The following is a 13341-nucleotide window of genomic DNA, read 5'->3' as shown; positions in this document are numbered from 1 at the left end:
GAATCCACGTGCGCTCTCTTTAAAACTTCAGATGCCAAACACCTACACTGACTTTATAAAGTCAGATTCTTGAGGAAGGTGTATGTGTATGTGAGAGAGCGAGAAAGACAACCAGAGACAGAGACAGACAGACACAGAGACAGAGACAGAGACAGAGAGACAGAGAGAGAAAGAGACCAAGACGGAGAAAGTGAACCGGAGACAGAGAGACAGAGACAGATGCACTCACTCCCCGTGAGTGATGCTGATGTGCGCGGCCCTCGTCCTGCCCTGGCTGACCAGATGTCTGAGTGCAGCTGTGACAGAACTGCTCCTTCCCCTGCCTGCGGCTACCCGCCCGTCCCCCTAAACTTCATCTCACGGAGCCTCCTTTCTGCCAGGTCAGTCGTTTGAGCCTCGAACTCGGGGACCGCCTGCCGGACCCTGGGTCCCGACTCTCTCCTGCCGTACCCCCTCTTTCGGAGCCCTTCAAAATGGAGGCAAAGAAATCAGAGGCCGCCGAGGCCCCCCCGACTTGGGAGGAGGAGAGCGCCGGGGTGGAGGACGTGAGGAGTCAGACCTACTCCAAGGAGCGGCTGCAGAGGCCGCCTCCCGCAGAGCCCGGCACGGGCGGCTTCGGCGAGTTCCGGCCCTGGGTTCCCCGGCCCTCGCAGGAAGACGCCCACCTCACGGCGGGAGCCCAGGGACGCCCCACGGAAGGCCTGCGGCTGGAGGTCAAGCCTTCCCAGGAGGACCACGGCTACATTGTGACCGGGACCGAGTGAGTAGAGGCCCTGGTGTTCTGCCCCCGGCGCTCATTGGGTGGGTGGAGTGGGGGTGCCCTCACCCTGCCCGTCTTTGCCCAGAGACACGGGAGGAGGCATTCCTGGTGCCTCGGGGGCGGGAGGCCGGCCGGCAGCCAGCCTGTCGGTCACCCGGTGTTCTGACCCAGGGGCCTGAGCTTCGGGGCCGTTCTCCACAAAACAGAGCCCTTCGGCCCTCCGACCCGCAGCCCAGACCACGGGGCACGTGGACGCAGCGGCCCCCGGGGAGCGGGTGGGACCCGCACCTGTGCTTGTGCGGCCTCCTTGCAGATTGAGACTCCAGAAAAGTAGTCCAGGTCTTGGGGCATGAGTCCTCCTTCAGAGAGGATGACACGGCCTTAGGGACGGGTGCCCTTCCTTCTCCCCTTTCTGACCCGCACATATCGAGGGGCCCCGTGCCCACAGTGTGTACCCGGCGGGTGACACACGGGCCGCCCCATTTTCAGGTCATCACACCAATGACCCTGGCTTTTGACGCTGTGCTTTGTGAAACCGTTGTGTCTTCTTCAAGTAATGGAAGTATGTGGCTGGCCACGTGCACACAGGTGTGTGTGCACGTGTGTGCAGATGTGTGTGCAGTCCTGCCCACATATGATTTTGCTGTTGCGTTATAGTGTTCACTGTTCAGGCGTTTCTTCATTATGAATTCAGAAGTTGCCCGCGTTTCAGTGGTCACACGCAGTGTGGGAGGGGCCGCTCACGGTCCGTGCCGTCGGTCACACGCAGTGTGGGAGGGCCGCTCACGGTCCGTGCCGTTTCTCACTCTGGTCCGGCACGCCTTCTTTCTGTGCCTACACCTCCCAACTAAGTTCACTCCACCAGCTTGTCTCAGGAGTTGCTATACTGTAGGTAGCAAATTTCATCAGTTAGCAATAGTTGTCTAACACGATTGGGCAGAAGATACTTTATTTTGAGCGCAAACCACAGACCATGTATCAAAGCCAGCTTGAAACCCAAGGCTCTTTCGAGCTGTAGATGGTGCTTTTACTTGTTTTTTAGAGAAGTCCTCAGCAGCTGACACTTCAAGTTTGCATCAGAGTATCGACTCGTTTTCTCAAGTACTTTTTTATTGAGACACAGCCTCCCATTTCTGCCCTCTTTGCCTGGATGGTGAGCTCCATGTGCCCATCTCTGTTGTCAGGCTCCGTGTCCTAGAACGGGAACTCTCAGTGAGCGTGGTCTTTAGAATCGTCTTACAGAGAAGCTCAGGTGGGAACTTGAACACGACGCCCTGCTGGAGGCTCAGCTCTGTGCTGTTCCAACAAAGGCAGGGCACCTCCTCGGTTCCTTTGTGAAGCAAACCGTTTGAACAACAGTTACTTATTCTAGACCGTCCAAATCTGTGGAGTTTTCCCTCCTTTGGGAAACATTGATGTGGTGTGTGTGTGTATGTGTATATGTGTTGTCTCTATTCATCTGTATATCTATGTATGTCTGTGTGTGTGATGTATATGTCATGTGCACATGTGAGTGTGCGTGTTGTCCGTATTCATCTGTGTGTATCTGTGTGTCGTGTGTATGTCATGTGCACATGTGTGTGTGTATGGTCTGTATTCTCTGTGTGTCTGTGTGTGTCATGTGTATGTCGTGTGCACATGTGGGCATGCGTGTTGTCCGTATTCATCTGTGTGTTGTGTGTATGCCCTGTGCACATGTGTGCATGTGTGTGTGTGTTGTCTGTATTCATCTGTGTGTATCTGTGTGTCATGTGTATGTCGTGTTCACATGTGTGTGCATGCTGTCTGTATTTGTCGTGCGTATGTCACGTACATATGTATGTGCATGTTGTCTGTATTCATCTGTGTATCTGTGTCGTGTGTATGTCATGTGCACATGCGTGCACATGTGTGTATTGTCCGTATTCGTCTGTGTGTATCTGTGTGTTGTGTGCACACTTGTGTACATGTGTGTTGTCTGTATTCATTTGTGTGTATCTGAGTGTCATGTGTATGTCATGTGCACACGTGTGCACGCGTGTGTGTGCACATGTGTGTGTGCACGTGTGTGTGTGTGTGTGTGTGTGTGTGTGTGTGATTACCATGGGTTCCTGCACGGCTGTGCTGTGACCTTCTTTCTTGCCGGCAGGACCGGGTAGAATAAGGGCACGTTCCCAGCGTGAGATGAGGTTGCTCGCAGGGAAAGTGGCCGCTGCTCTCGTGTCTGGGGTCCGGGGTCTCAGCGCAGCACGAAGGGGCTGGGAAAAGGACTGTCATCCTCGGAAAGACTCTTCTGAGCGGCAGCCTTGTGTCACCATGAACAGCAGAGGGCGGTGCCTTTAGAACAGGGCGATCCTTGCTACCGTTCTCTGCCTCAGGGTGACCCTTGGAGGGAAATGACCGTGGTGTGTGCGAGGCCAGCGTTCCTGTAGAAGAGAGACCTCTCCAGTCAGCGTTTCCTCTTGCTTTCTGACTTTCCGGTGGAAGACGAAGCCAGTGTCAGGGCCGGCTTTTTCTTTGCATTCGAAGTTTGTTTTTCTGTAGCGCTTCCCTGGGCCAGACCTTTCGGACTTGAACGTTCACCTGCTACAAGCATGGGTTAGAGGAAAAATCATTATCGTGGCCCATTTCCCTTTTTCTTTTGCTGCCTCAATTGGATGGAAGATATATGGTGCAGATAAAACTTTATATCAATAGTTCTTTCTGTTTGTCACCACGGGCTTATGCTCCCTCCCTTCTGTAGCGAGAGATTGAGATTTCTGCCTCTCTTATCAGATTAATTGGTAATTTGAGATTCTCTAGGGCAAGATTTCACCAGATCTCAGCTTAAGGCTTAATAGATGAGCAATTAATTGACAAGAATCTGATGCCATTCTTAAAAGACAAAGACGTCTGTATACCTGATTGTCCCATAAGAAGGAGGAAGAATGTGACCCATGACACGTCTCCCCTGCTCACTGCCGTGTCCTCCCATTCAGACGTGCGTACAGGGCTTAGCCTCGCTCTCCTCTGTCTCCTGCATTTTCTGATGGGCACGGTTCCATCTCGTCCTTTGCTGTTTACATTGTCACGCTCTTTACTCCCTGGGTGGACCATTCGAGACTGGACAAAGGTCAAGATTCCTGTCCCTGTCCCTCAAGGGTGAGTTTCCAAGTGTTCCAAGTTCCCTGCCCTTCAAAGGTGAGTTTCCACGTGTTCCAAGTTTGGAAGAGAGGGCACACAGAAGGTGAACTTGAAGCCAAGAGACCCGTGCTTTACGTCCGGTAAATAAATGCTTAAGAGCACGTGGCTCTGCTGGGGTGCGCGTCTTATAAATGCCCTGCTGTTTGGTGTGTCCCTGCACAAGGACATCTGACGAGACTGGCTTTAGGGAAGCGAGTGCATTGGAGGCTGAGAGGAAGAGGTCGAGTGGCCACCAGGCCGGTAGGGAGACAGGGACGCCATGTAGGGCAGCGCTGCTCCACAGGCAGTGGGCAGCTTGCACGAGGACCGCCGAGAGCCCAGCGCTCCCGCATGGAAGCACCCAGAACACCTGCTCCTGCTCTCCAGCCCCCGCGGGGTGAAGATGGCCCACAGGGCCCAGCTGTCAGGGTGGGAGCCGCACGGGGCAGAGTGCGGACGCTCCGGAGCAGGTCCACGTGCTGGGTGGTGTTAGCCCAGCTGCAGTGAGCGCAGAGAACACGGGTACCCCTGGCAGAGCCATGGGATACCGGAGCTTCGGTCAAGGGAGAAGGGGTGGAGTGCAGAGGCCTCGGTGAGGCTCGGAGAGAGCGGGGCTGGGAATGGTCTCGGACTCCCGTCCGTGTTCTCAAAGAGGCAGGTGGTTGTGGGTTTTCTGCAGTGTTTTCTTCCCACAAAACTCTCTTCCCTTGGACAGGCCCATCAGTGACACTCCGATGGTGTTCTAGAGGCTCACGCGTCATCCGTGTCACCACCTGCTTCACGGGCAGCCCCAGCTGCGCCACTGACGGGGTCTCAGCCAGACCTCAGGCCCGGTCCTACCCTTTGTCCGCTGGCTGGCCGTGAGGGTTGTGGGAACCAGAGCCTGGAAGGAAGTTCGGAAGTCAGGCCTCAGTCCCTGTGTGGCAGCCAGAGGAGGCCTCCCTTCCTGCCACTCTCTGCACTGAGAATCAGGTTACTCTGTTATTTTTAGAGCCTTCCTGGGAGGACATTGCCTTTCCCATCACTAACACGCAAGTGTAACAACCCGTGTCCTCGGGATGACATGGTGGGAGAGGAAGGGTCACCAGTAAGCAGTCATCCTCCCTGTCTGCACAGAGACCCCGGGCTGCCCGCGAAGCCCCTCAGAGCTGAGCCAGGGCCGTGGGGCCCGCGGTGCTTGTGAGGAACGCAGGCGTGGACACAGAGAAGGCATGGGGGCTGGTATCGTTTCCTGTTTTTTCCTTCCTTGCGGGAGAAAAGAAATCTTAACGGTGTCGTGGACAGATTCCGCGGTGGGGCTGTCTGTGGGTTTTGTTCGTTCTGTTCTAGCTTCAGACCCTGTCTCCGATGGTGTGGTCTAACGTTTTCTTCAGGAGATACAGCTGCCATCCTGTCCAGGGTCTCTCCTGAACATGACGAGTCCCCGCCATGTCACCACGCATCCCATTGATTCATCTCAGAAGACTGTGTGTGGTGTGACGCATTCATTTTCATCTGAGAAGAGTTTAGTGGGGGATATGGCCATCGGTGCAAATAGTCACATTTGCTCCTCTGGTAAACAAGGAGAGCAGCTTCCAAACCTAAAGTCCCCTACTGTGGAGTTGTTAGTTGTAGGGAATGCCCATGAGAAGGAGGGCAAACGGTGGTCTCTGAGCCCCAGACGGTGGCCCCGCTCTGGCTTGTCCAGTTTTGGTGCCTGGGCCTGTGATGTTCAGCGCATACTTACTGGGTACCTACTATGCGCAGGGGTCTCTGTACAGCAAAGGTCTCCATGTAAGTGATGGGTCGTTCTGAAGTTCAAGTGAGGGAAACATGTGCACGTGAGCAGGGGGAGCCACAGAACTCGGGCATCTGCTGTATTGAGAGAAGGAGCAAATGGCTTCGACTGAGTGGGTCCTCAAGCCTGTGAATTAAAGAATCTCAGAACCCCGGTTTTTCCTATAAACCTCTCATCCTGACTCCTCCTGCCAGCCATGAACTTCCGTCTGCCCAAATTCAGTGGCTCCCGGGTGCCCGCCCTCCCTCTCATTACCTCTGCCTGGTGCTACAGAAGCAGCCGCCTCCCCGGTCTGGCCCCACCCGAGGCCCAGGTCATCTGAGGCCGCTCCATTCTTCCCGAAACATTCCCAGCCTTCTCGTCCTCGAGATGCTGCCCGTGCTGTGCCCCCGGGCCCACCGCCACGGCCCCCTCCTCTTGTTCTGCACTCTGGCACAGCCACCGTCTCCAGTGGCCCATGCCTGAGGTGGCACCAGCACCATCTTCTCCACCACCTCCCGAGGGGTGAGGATCTCCCCGTGCGGCCACCGGGAAACCAGCTGTCACAGTGTCACACACAGCCGTCACGCTTCTCCCGGGAGGGGCTGCCCAGGGTGTGGCGGGGCTTCTGGAGCAGCGGAAACATTAGCTCATCAGCCAGTCCAGGAATCACCAGGAGGGGGCTTTTCGTAAGTTCTAGGAAAACGGGTATAATCGATGTGAAGTTTCCTCCCAGGGCAGTTTGAGGATCATGCCGTAACACAGGTCCAAAGTCACAGAGTGGATTCTTTAAATGTACTGGCAGTGAGGTGTTTGCTTCTCAGTGGAGACTCTGTTTAGAAACTCCCCCTGACATCGGTGTCAGAGACACCACCACCCGCTGCCCTCCCTGCAGGAAGGACTCGGACGGCTGCACTGCAGGTGCCCAAGCTGCTGTCCTAGGACACACCCACCATGTCCCCAAGGTCTTGGGCGCACAGGCCTGGCTTGTCCCCAGGCACCTCATCCAACAGGCTTTCCTGGCTGTTCAGTTGCATATTTTTCATGAGACAGTGGATGGATTTTTGTCTTGCTCTAAAGCAGAATTTTGAACATACATGAAGATAATGACCCAGGCCCAACCTTGTCCCATCCACACCCCCATTTACTCCCATCTCTCATGCTGCTTTCAAATAGATCCCACTTATATTCTCTGGGAAACATTTTGTTAAATAGCTTTAAAATACAAGGATCCTTCCTTTTACCATACCATACCACCTTAGTAGCATCAGATATCGAGCCCGTCTTAAGCTCTGTTGTTACGTCCATGTCAGAACTTTGTTTGTTGGTGTTTTGACTCCGATCCCAATAAGGTTTGCACCTTACACTGGCTGTGTGGTCTCCGATGCTTCTGATTCTGTAGGCTCACTTTCATCTTGCTGTTGAGGTTAGAGTGATGTGTTGGATTTCGATGTCTATTTATTGGCTGGAATTCCAGAACTGGAGGACATTTCAGACCTGTCTAACCTCCAACTGGTGTGGTGGGCAAAGTGAGAAAATACCATGAAAGTGAGAATATGGTGGGCATTAAAAGCAATTTTCGTGCCTCTTTGACCCAATGGCTTCTCACTTGGCTTGGCCATGTCTAGCCAGTTGGAAGATGCCAGAAGAGATGATGCTATGCCAGGAAGGAGCTCTCTTTAATGGTCTCAGACCGTGGTGAGGCCCCTTCCCACATCTGATGCTTTCAGTTTTGGCAAAGGGTGAGATTGGGTGGGGGGGGGGGTGGGCGGCAGGGAGGAAAAGGAAATATTGGAAAAGCCCAGCCCACTCTGATCAAGCCTGGAAGCTGGGCCTTTAGCACTCTGTGTGCTCCACGCTTGTCCTTAGAGTCTGACTCCCACAGGTTGGCTCTGCGGATCAGCCTATGTGCTCGAAATGCAAGAGGGCCGCTATAAATCCCTGTCTCCACAACTATGTCTACTCCTGCACCTACACCCACATGTCTACACAGCATCTGCACCATCTGCCTGTATCTGTGTCTGTCTGTATCCATCTACATCATTGTTTATGGGTCTGCATCTATATCATTGATCTGTGCTAATGTCTGTATGATCTGCATCTATCTACACCCGCATCCAAAAATGTACATTGTCTAATCACGTAATTGCCCATCTGTGCCCACATCCACATCTACGCCTACACATACACCCTATGTCTGCATCTGATCTACACTTAAACCTCCAGATCTGTGTCGTGTTTCAGCTGTATCACCTCTCTCTCCCCGTGTCCATACTTCTGCATCGTCACCTATCCTGTAGTCACATCTGTACATCTCCACCATCTACGTTTGTACAGCCTGGTTTGGTATCAGATTTCTAGAATTGTTGGGGAAGCTTTGCTTTTCCTCTTCAGTGATGTTTCCATAGTAGGACCCCCCAGGGACCTTCAGAGCCTCACCACAGCAATTGATTTTTGAAAAGCGTCATCTGCTCTATAAGTTAACTTCGACTTAAATCTAAGTTAAGCAGTTTAAATATCACTCCTACATGAGAGGGAGTAAGAACGAGGGAGAAAATATGAAAAGAGATTTGCTACACTGTCAAAATAGAAGTAAACTGCAAATGGAAATGAAGCCAGAAGGAAAAGGAAGAGTAGAAAACAGTAGTACCCTAATGTAGCTCAGTTGCGGAGTATTAACTTACTTGGGATGATGACTTAAAAAAAATAATGTCTTACTAGAAGAGCTGGCTATGGGTGACTGAATTCTGGCACACTCTTCCAGGTTTTGGTCATGTAGGCATCCCTTTCAAGCTTTAGGTCAACCTGTATGGCTGTTACTTGCAGCTCTGTAGAGGGCAGGTGGGTGGGAAGGAAATCGTGTTCCAAAGAGAATAGCTTATGCAGAGGGCCTGCATCAGGATGGGTGTGGACATTGGAGGAGGTGAAATAAGGCTGGGGGAAGGTGGGGACAGTAAATGTGGGAGAGGCTGGTGTCCTCAGGGCACGAACAAGGATTTGGGTCCTTGCCCCCAACAGACGTGGGACACCACTGGGGAACACTAAGCAGGCAAGTGTTGTGGTCGGGGTCCCACTCTCCCAGATCCCTCTGCTGCTGAGTGGAGAAGAGGCGATGGGAGGTCGGCACACTGGGTGGAGGGACCCTGGCTGGCAGTTGTGCCAGCCACTGGGCCATTCCCTCAACTCCGTTCCCTTTCCTTGTTCTCTCTGCACTGTGAGGCTGACTTGCAAAATGTCATCTGTGCTATGAACTGGCCTGGACAGTTCGCTACGATCCCCACTGTTCTACCAGTGGGGCTCTGGCAAGGTTCCAGCGGGCTGTACTGCTCTTCCCGCTGTAGCCACTTTGTTGAGTTCTTGTCACGAATGGGTGCTGAATTCTGTCATGTGCTTTTCTTGCCTCTGTTGAGATAATCATGACTTTTTATCCTTCATCTTGTTAATGTGGCGTACCATGTTGATTGATTTGCAGATGTAGACCCATCCTTGTGTCCTTGGAATAAGTCCTACTTGGTCATGGTGTGTGATCCTTTTGATTTATTGTTGAATTTGTTTTGCTAAAATCTATGCTAAACATAAATTTTGCATGTATGTTTCATCAGGAATATTGTCCTATAACTTTCTTTTCTTGGGGGCTTTTCTTGTCTGGCATTGACATCAGGATAATGCTGGCCTTGTAAAATGAGCTTGGAAGTGTTCCCTCCTCTTCTGTTTTTTGGAAGAGTTTGAGAAAGATTGGTATTGATTCTTCTTTGTGTGTTTGGTACCGTTCACCTATGGGGCCATCTGGTTTGGGGAGGTTGTTGTTTACTGATTCAATCTCCTTACTTGTTATTGGTGTCTTCAGATTTTTTTATTTCTTCATGATTCAAGTGTGGTCAGTTGAGTGTTTTCAGGAATTCATCATTTCTTCTTGGTAGTCCAGTTTGTTGGCATATAATTGTTCACAGTTGTTTCTTATGACCAGTTGTAATGTCTCCCCTTTCATTTCTGATTTTATTTATTTGAGTTTTTTTTTTTTCTTGGTAAGTCTAGCTAAGGCTTGTCTAGTTTATTTATCTTTTAAAAAAATCAGCTCTTAGTTTCATTTATCGTTTCTATTGTCTTTTCAGTCTCTATTTCGTATACTTCTGCTCTGATCTTTATCACTTCCTTCCTTCTGATAACTTTGGCCTTCATTGATGCTGCTTTTTATAGTTCTTTGAGTTGTAAAGTTAGATTATTTGCAATCTTTCTTTTTTCTTAATGACGGTATTTGTCACTGTAAACTTTGCTCTTAGAACTGTGGTTGCTGTATCCCACACATTTTGGTATCACATTTCCATTTCATTTGTCTCAAGGTATTTTTTATTTCATCTTTGACCCATTGGCTGTTCAGGAGCATATCACTGAATCTCCATATACTTGTGAATCTTCCAGCTTTCTTCTTTGTTTTTTTTTAAGTTTTATTTGTTTAAATAATCTTTACAAACAATACGGGCTTGAACTCATGACCCTGAGATCAAGAGTTGTATCCTCTACTGACTGAGTCAGCCAGGTGCCCCATCCAGTTTTATTCTTATAATTGATTTCTTGTTTCATACCATTGTGATTGTAAAAGATGCTTGATATGATTTCAGTCTTACTAAATTTATTAAGACTTGTGTGTGGCCTGTCATATATTTGTCCTGGAGATTGTTCCACGTGTGCTCAAGAAGAATGTGTCTTCTGCTGCTGTTGGGTGGAATGCTCTTTATGTATCTGTTAGGTCCTTGTGGTCCCTGCTGTTATTACTTTGCTATTTTTCCCTTCAGGTATGTTAATATTTGCTTTACGTATTTAGGGGCTCCTGTGTTGGATACATAAATACTGACAAATGTCATATCCTCTTGATGATTTGACCCCTTTATTATTAAATAATACTCTTTTTTGTGTTTTGTTACAATTTCTGGCTTAAAGTCTGTTTTGTCTAACGTAAGCTTATCCACCCTTGCTTTCCTCTGGTTTCCCTTTTCATGGAGTATCTTTCCTTATGCCTTTACTTTAAATCTGTCAGTGCCCATAAAGTGGAAGTGAGTCTCTTGTAGGCCACATATAGTTGGGTATTGTTTTTTTTCTTTTTTTCCTATCCATTCAGCCACACTATGTCTTTTGATCGGAGATTTTAATCCATTTACATTTAAAGCAATTACTGATAAGTATGGACTTCATATTGCCATTTAGTAAATTTTTTTCTAATTGTTTGTGGATTCCTTTGTTCCTTTCTCTTTCTTCCTTTATGATTTGATGATTTTCTGTAGTGGTATGCTTTGATTTCTTTCTCTTTCTCTTTTGTGTGTGTATTATAGGCTTTTTGCTTTGTGGTTACTGTTAGGCTTACATAAAATATCTTACACTTATAACAGTCTATTTCAAGCTGATAACAACTTTGAATGCATACAAAGCTCTACATTTTTGTGCTACCTTCCTCATTTTATTTTTTTGATGTCAATATTCTTTTTATAAAACTAAGACATTGTGTACTTAGATTTGTATTAAGCTGTTGGCAACTTTTTCCCCAAGAATTTAGAGAATCATACTTATGGTGAGAGGTACAGTCTCATCTTGATGTTAAAAACAACAAGTCATTTGAATACAACAGTTTTTTACCAATTGATTTTTTTTTTTTTTTTTACCAGTGAAGAGTTGGTGGTTGTCAACAACTTTACCAGTAAGAGTAGTTCAGGATTATTGGCACCTCCTGATGAATCTGCACATGGTTTAGAAGGCTGTGGGCTCAGCAGTCAGAACAATTCGGTTTGGTTGCACAAATTACCATGAGCTCATTCACTCATTCTTCAAACAACATTGGGCTTTATTTTTCTGCACGGAAGAAAGGCGATACTGAATCAGAATTGGGGTTTTTGAGTCGTGGCAGCTCCTCTCTCATTTCCCCTCATCAGAAATGTCTTTTCTCTGCAGTGGGGAGAATTTCTATGAGTTAGCCAAAGTCTAACTAGCTTATAAGATTATTTAAATAGAACAAACATCAGTGTTTGTTAGGATAGCTAGAATAATTGGGGAATCCCATGAAAACCTCATTTTACCCATTGGTTTCAAATATCATCTCATCAAAAAAGTTCATATCAAAATTGACTGATACCATGTTGCAATCCATCAATCATTTGTTTCCCTACCTTTGGTAAATTTTCAAGTTAATGGGAAAATGTCCGAAATCAGGAAGTGAAGCAGCAGAGCTGCAAACAGTCACTCTTGAGCATAGAGTCCTAGACGTCTGGTTAGCGGGGCCACCTGGGCCCAGAAGGAAGATACAGTAACACTGTCACCAAGATAAGACATAGAGAAATTAGGGGTACAGCCGCTCTTCACAGGTAAGGATGCAGGCGTTACCTGGACTTCTCCCACAGTCTGCCACACTCACTGACGAGTAACATGTAGGTTTGGGGATTTACTGGTGACACGACCCTGGGCATGAACTTAACTTTTCTAGTCCCAGTTTTTACTCATTTATTTTTGTATTTATTTATTTATTATTTTTTTTTTTTTTATTTTGAGAGAGAAAGAGACAGTGTGAGCTGGGAAGGGGACAGAGAAAGAGAGGAGAGAGAGAAAATCCTAAGCAGGCTCTGTGCTGTCAGTGCAGAGCCAGGACTTGGGACGCCAACTCACGGACCATGAGATCGTGACCTGAGCCAAAACCAAGAATGGGATGCCTAACTTCTGAGCCACCCAGGCTGTCCTCCACTCCTTTAAAATGAGGCTCACAACAGTACCTTCCTCCCGGGTCTGATGTGAGCACTAAGTAAGACTGCTGTGTGGAGTCCCAGCACTGTGGCGAGCATAGGGAACGCCTTCAAGGGCTTCCGCTACTCCTAACATTTCCGACCTGGAAGTTATCTTCACTGTTTTTTTTCAGGGTGGCTCTCCACAATTTCCTTCCCATCGAACGCATTCAGGTTTTCTAACTTTTCACCTGTCCCTTCATTCCTTTGGTGATTTCAGGGCACGGCAGAAGTCCACAGTGCTACGTGTGGCATCGTGAGGCCATCATGGAAAATGGGGATACTCTCATTTCTCTTACAGGCTTCCCAACACGTGAATGGACTGAATGCCGCAGATTTGCCCTATTTTACCTATTTAGTAGGTCCTCAGGAGCATCTGCCTTCAAAATGACTCCACGGTAGTATTAACATGCCACCGTGCTTCCGAATAGAAAAGCGGTAGAGGAGATACTGGCTAGCTTTTGAAAACCCTCTCTGCCACCCAAGGTCAAGGCAGGCGGCGAGGACCCGAGCCGCGGGCAAGGCTTGTGCCTCTCGCTCGCGACAGCATCGGGTGTCCAGGTAATCAGGGTGACGGCTGTCACAGACACACAGGTGAAACTGCATGTGCCATATCCGTCCATTGATTTTTGAGATTGACTCCAACTGCTTTCTGAGGAAGTTCAGACCGTGAGATGACAGGTGATGGCCACGTATTTCAAAAACAAACTGGAAATAACTGCATGCTCATTTTGAGCACAATCGGCACCACCTTATTGGTCTCACTATTGACTGGACCCTCTATTGTCATAGGCCCCTGGTGAGGTGGGAGGGGCTGTGGTGCTCATCACGCAGTCTGTGTAAGTGGAGGTCTCACTCATGGAGGCAGGCGGGTTCAGAAACATATTCTGAGCTGGCGAATTTCATCATTATCTTCGAGGCTG

The 13341-nt window shown here is 49.0% G+C and overlaps 1 protein-coding gene across 11 annotated transcripts in view; it reads left to right on the top strand.

Moving 5' to 3' along the window:
* The window catches only part of PTPRN2 (protein tyrosine phosphatase receptor type N2), an 809627-nt gene that overhangs the window by 340442 nt on the left and 455844 nt on the right, over positions 1–13341 (top strand). For all 11 annotated transcript variants that reach the window (XM_042976545.1, XM_042976559.1, XM_042976565.1 and 8 more), the window contains one exon: positions 381–760. In XM_042976545.1, the coding sequence (XP_042832479.1) occupies positions 381–760 (380 nt within the window). The remainder of the gene's footprint in view (positions 1–380; positions 761–13341) is intronic.

This window comes from Panthera tigris, chromosome A2, assembly GCF_018350195.1.
Source record: "Panthera tigris isolate Pti1 chromosome A2, P.tigris_Pti1_mat1.1, whole genome shotgun sequence".
NCBI classification, from domain to species: Eukaryota; Metazoa; Chordata; class Mammalia; order Carnivora; family Felidae; genus Panthera; species Panthera tigris.
Note: the sequence above shows the minus strand (reverse complement) of the source record. Positions and strands in the feature narration are given on the sequence as shown.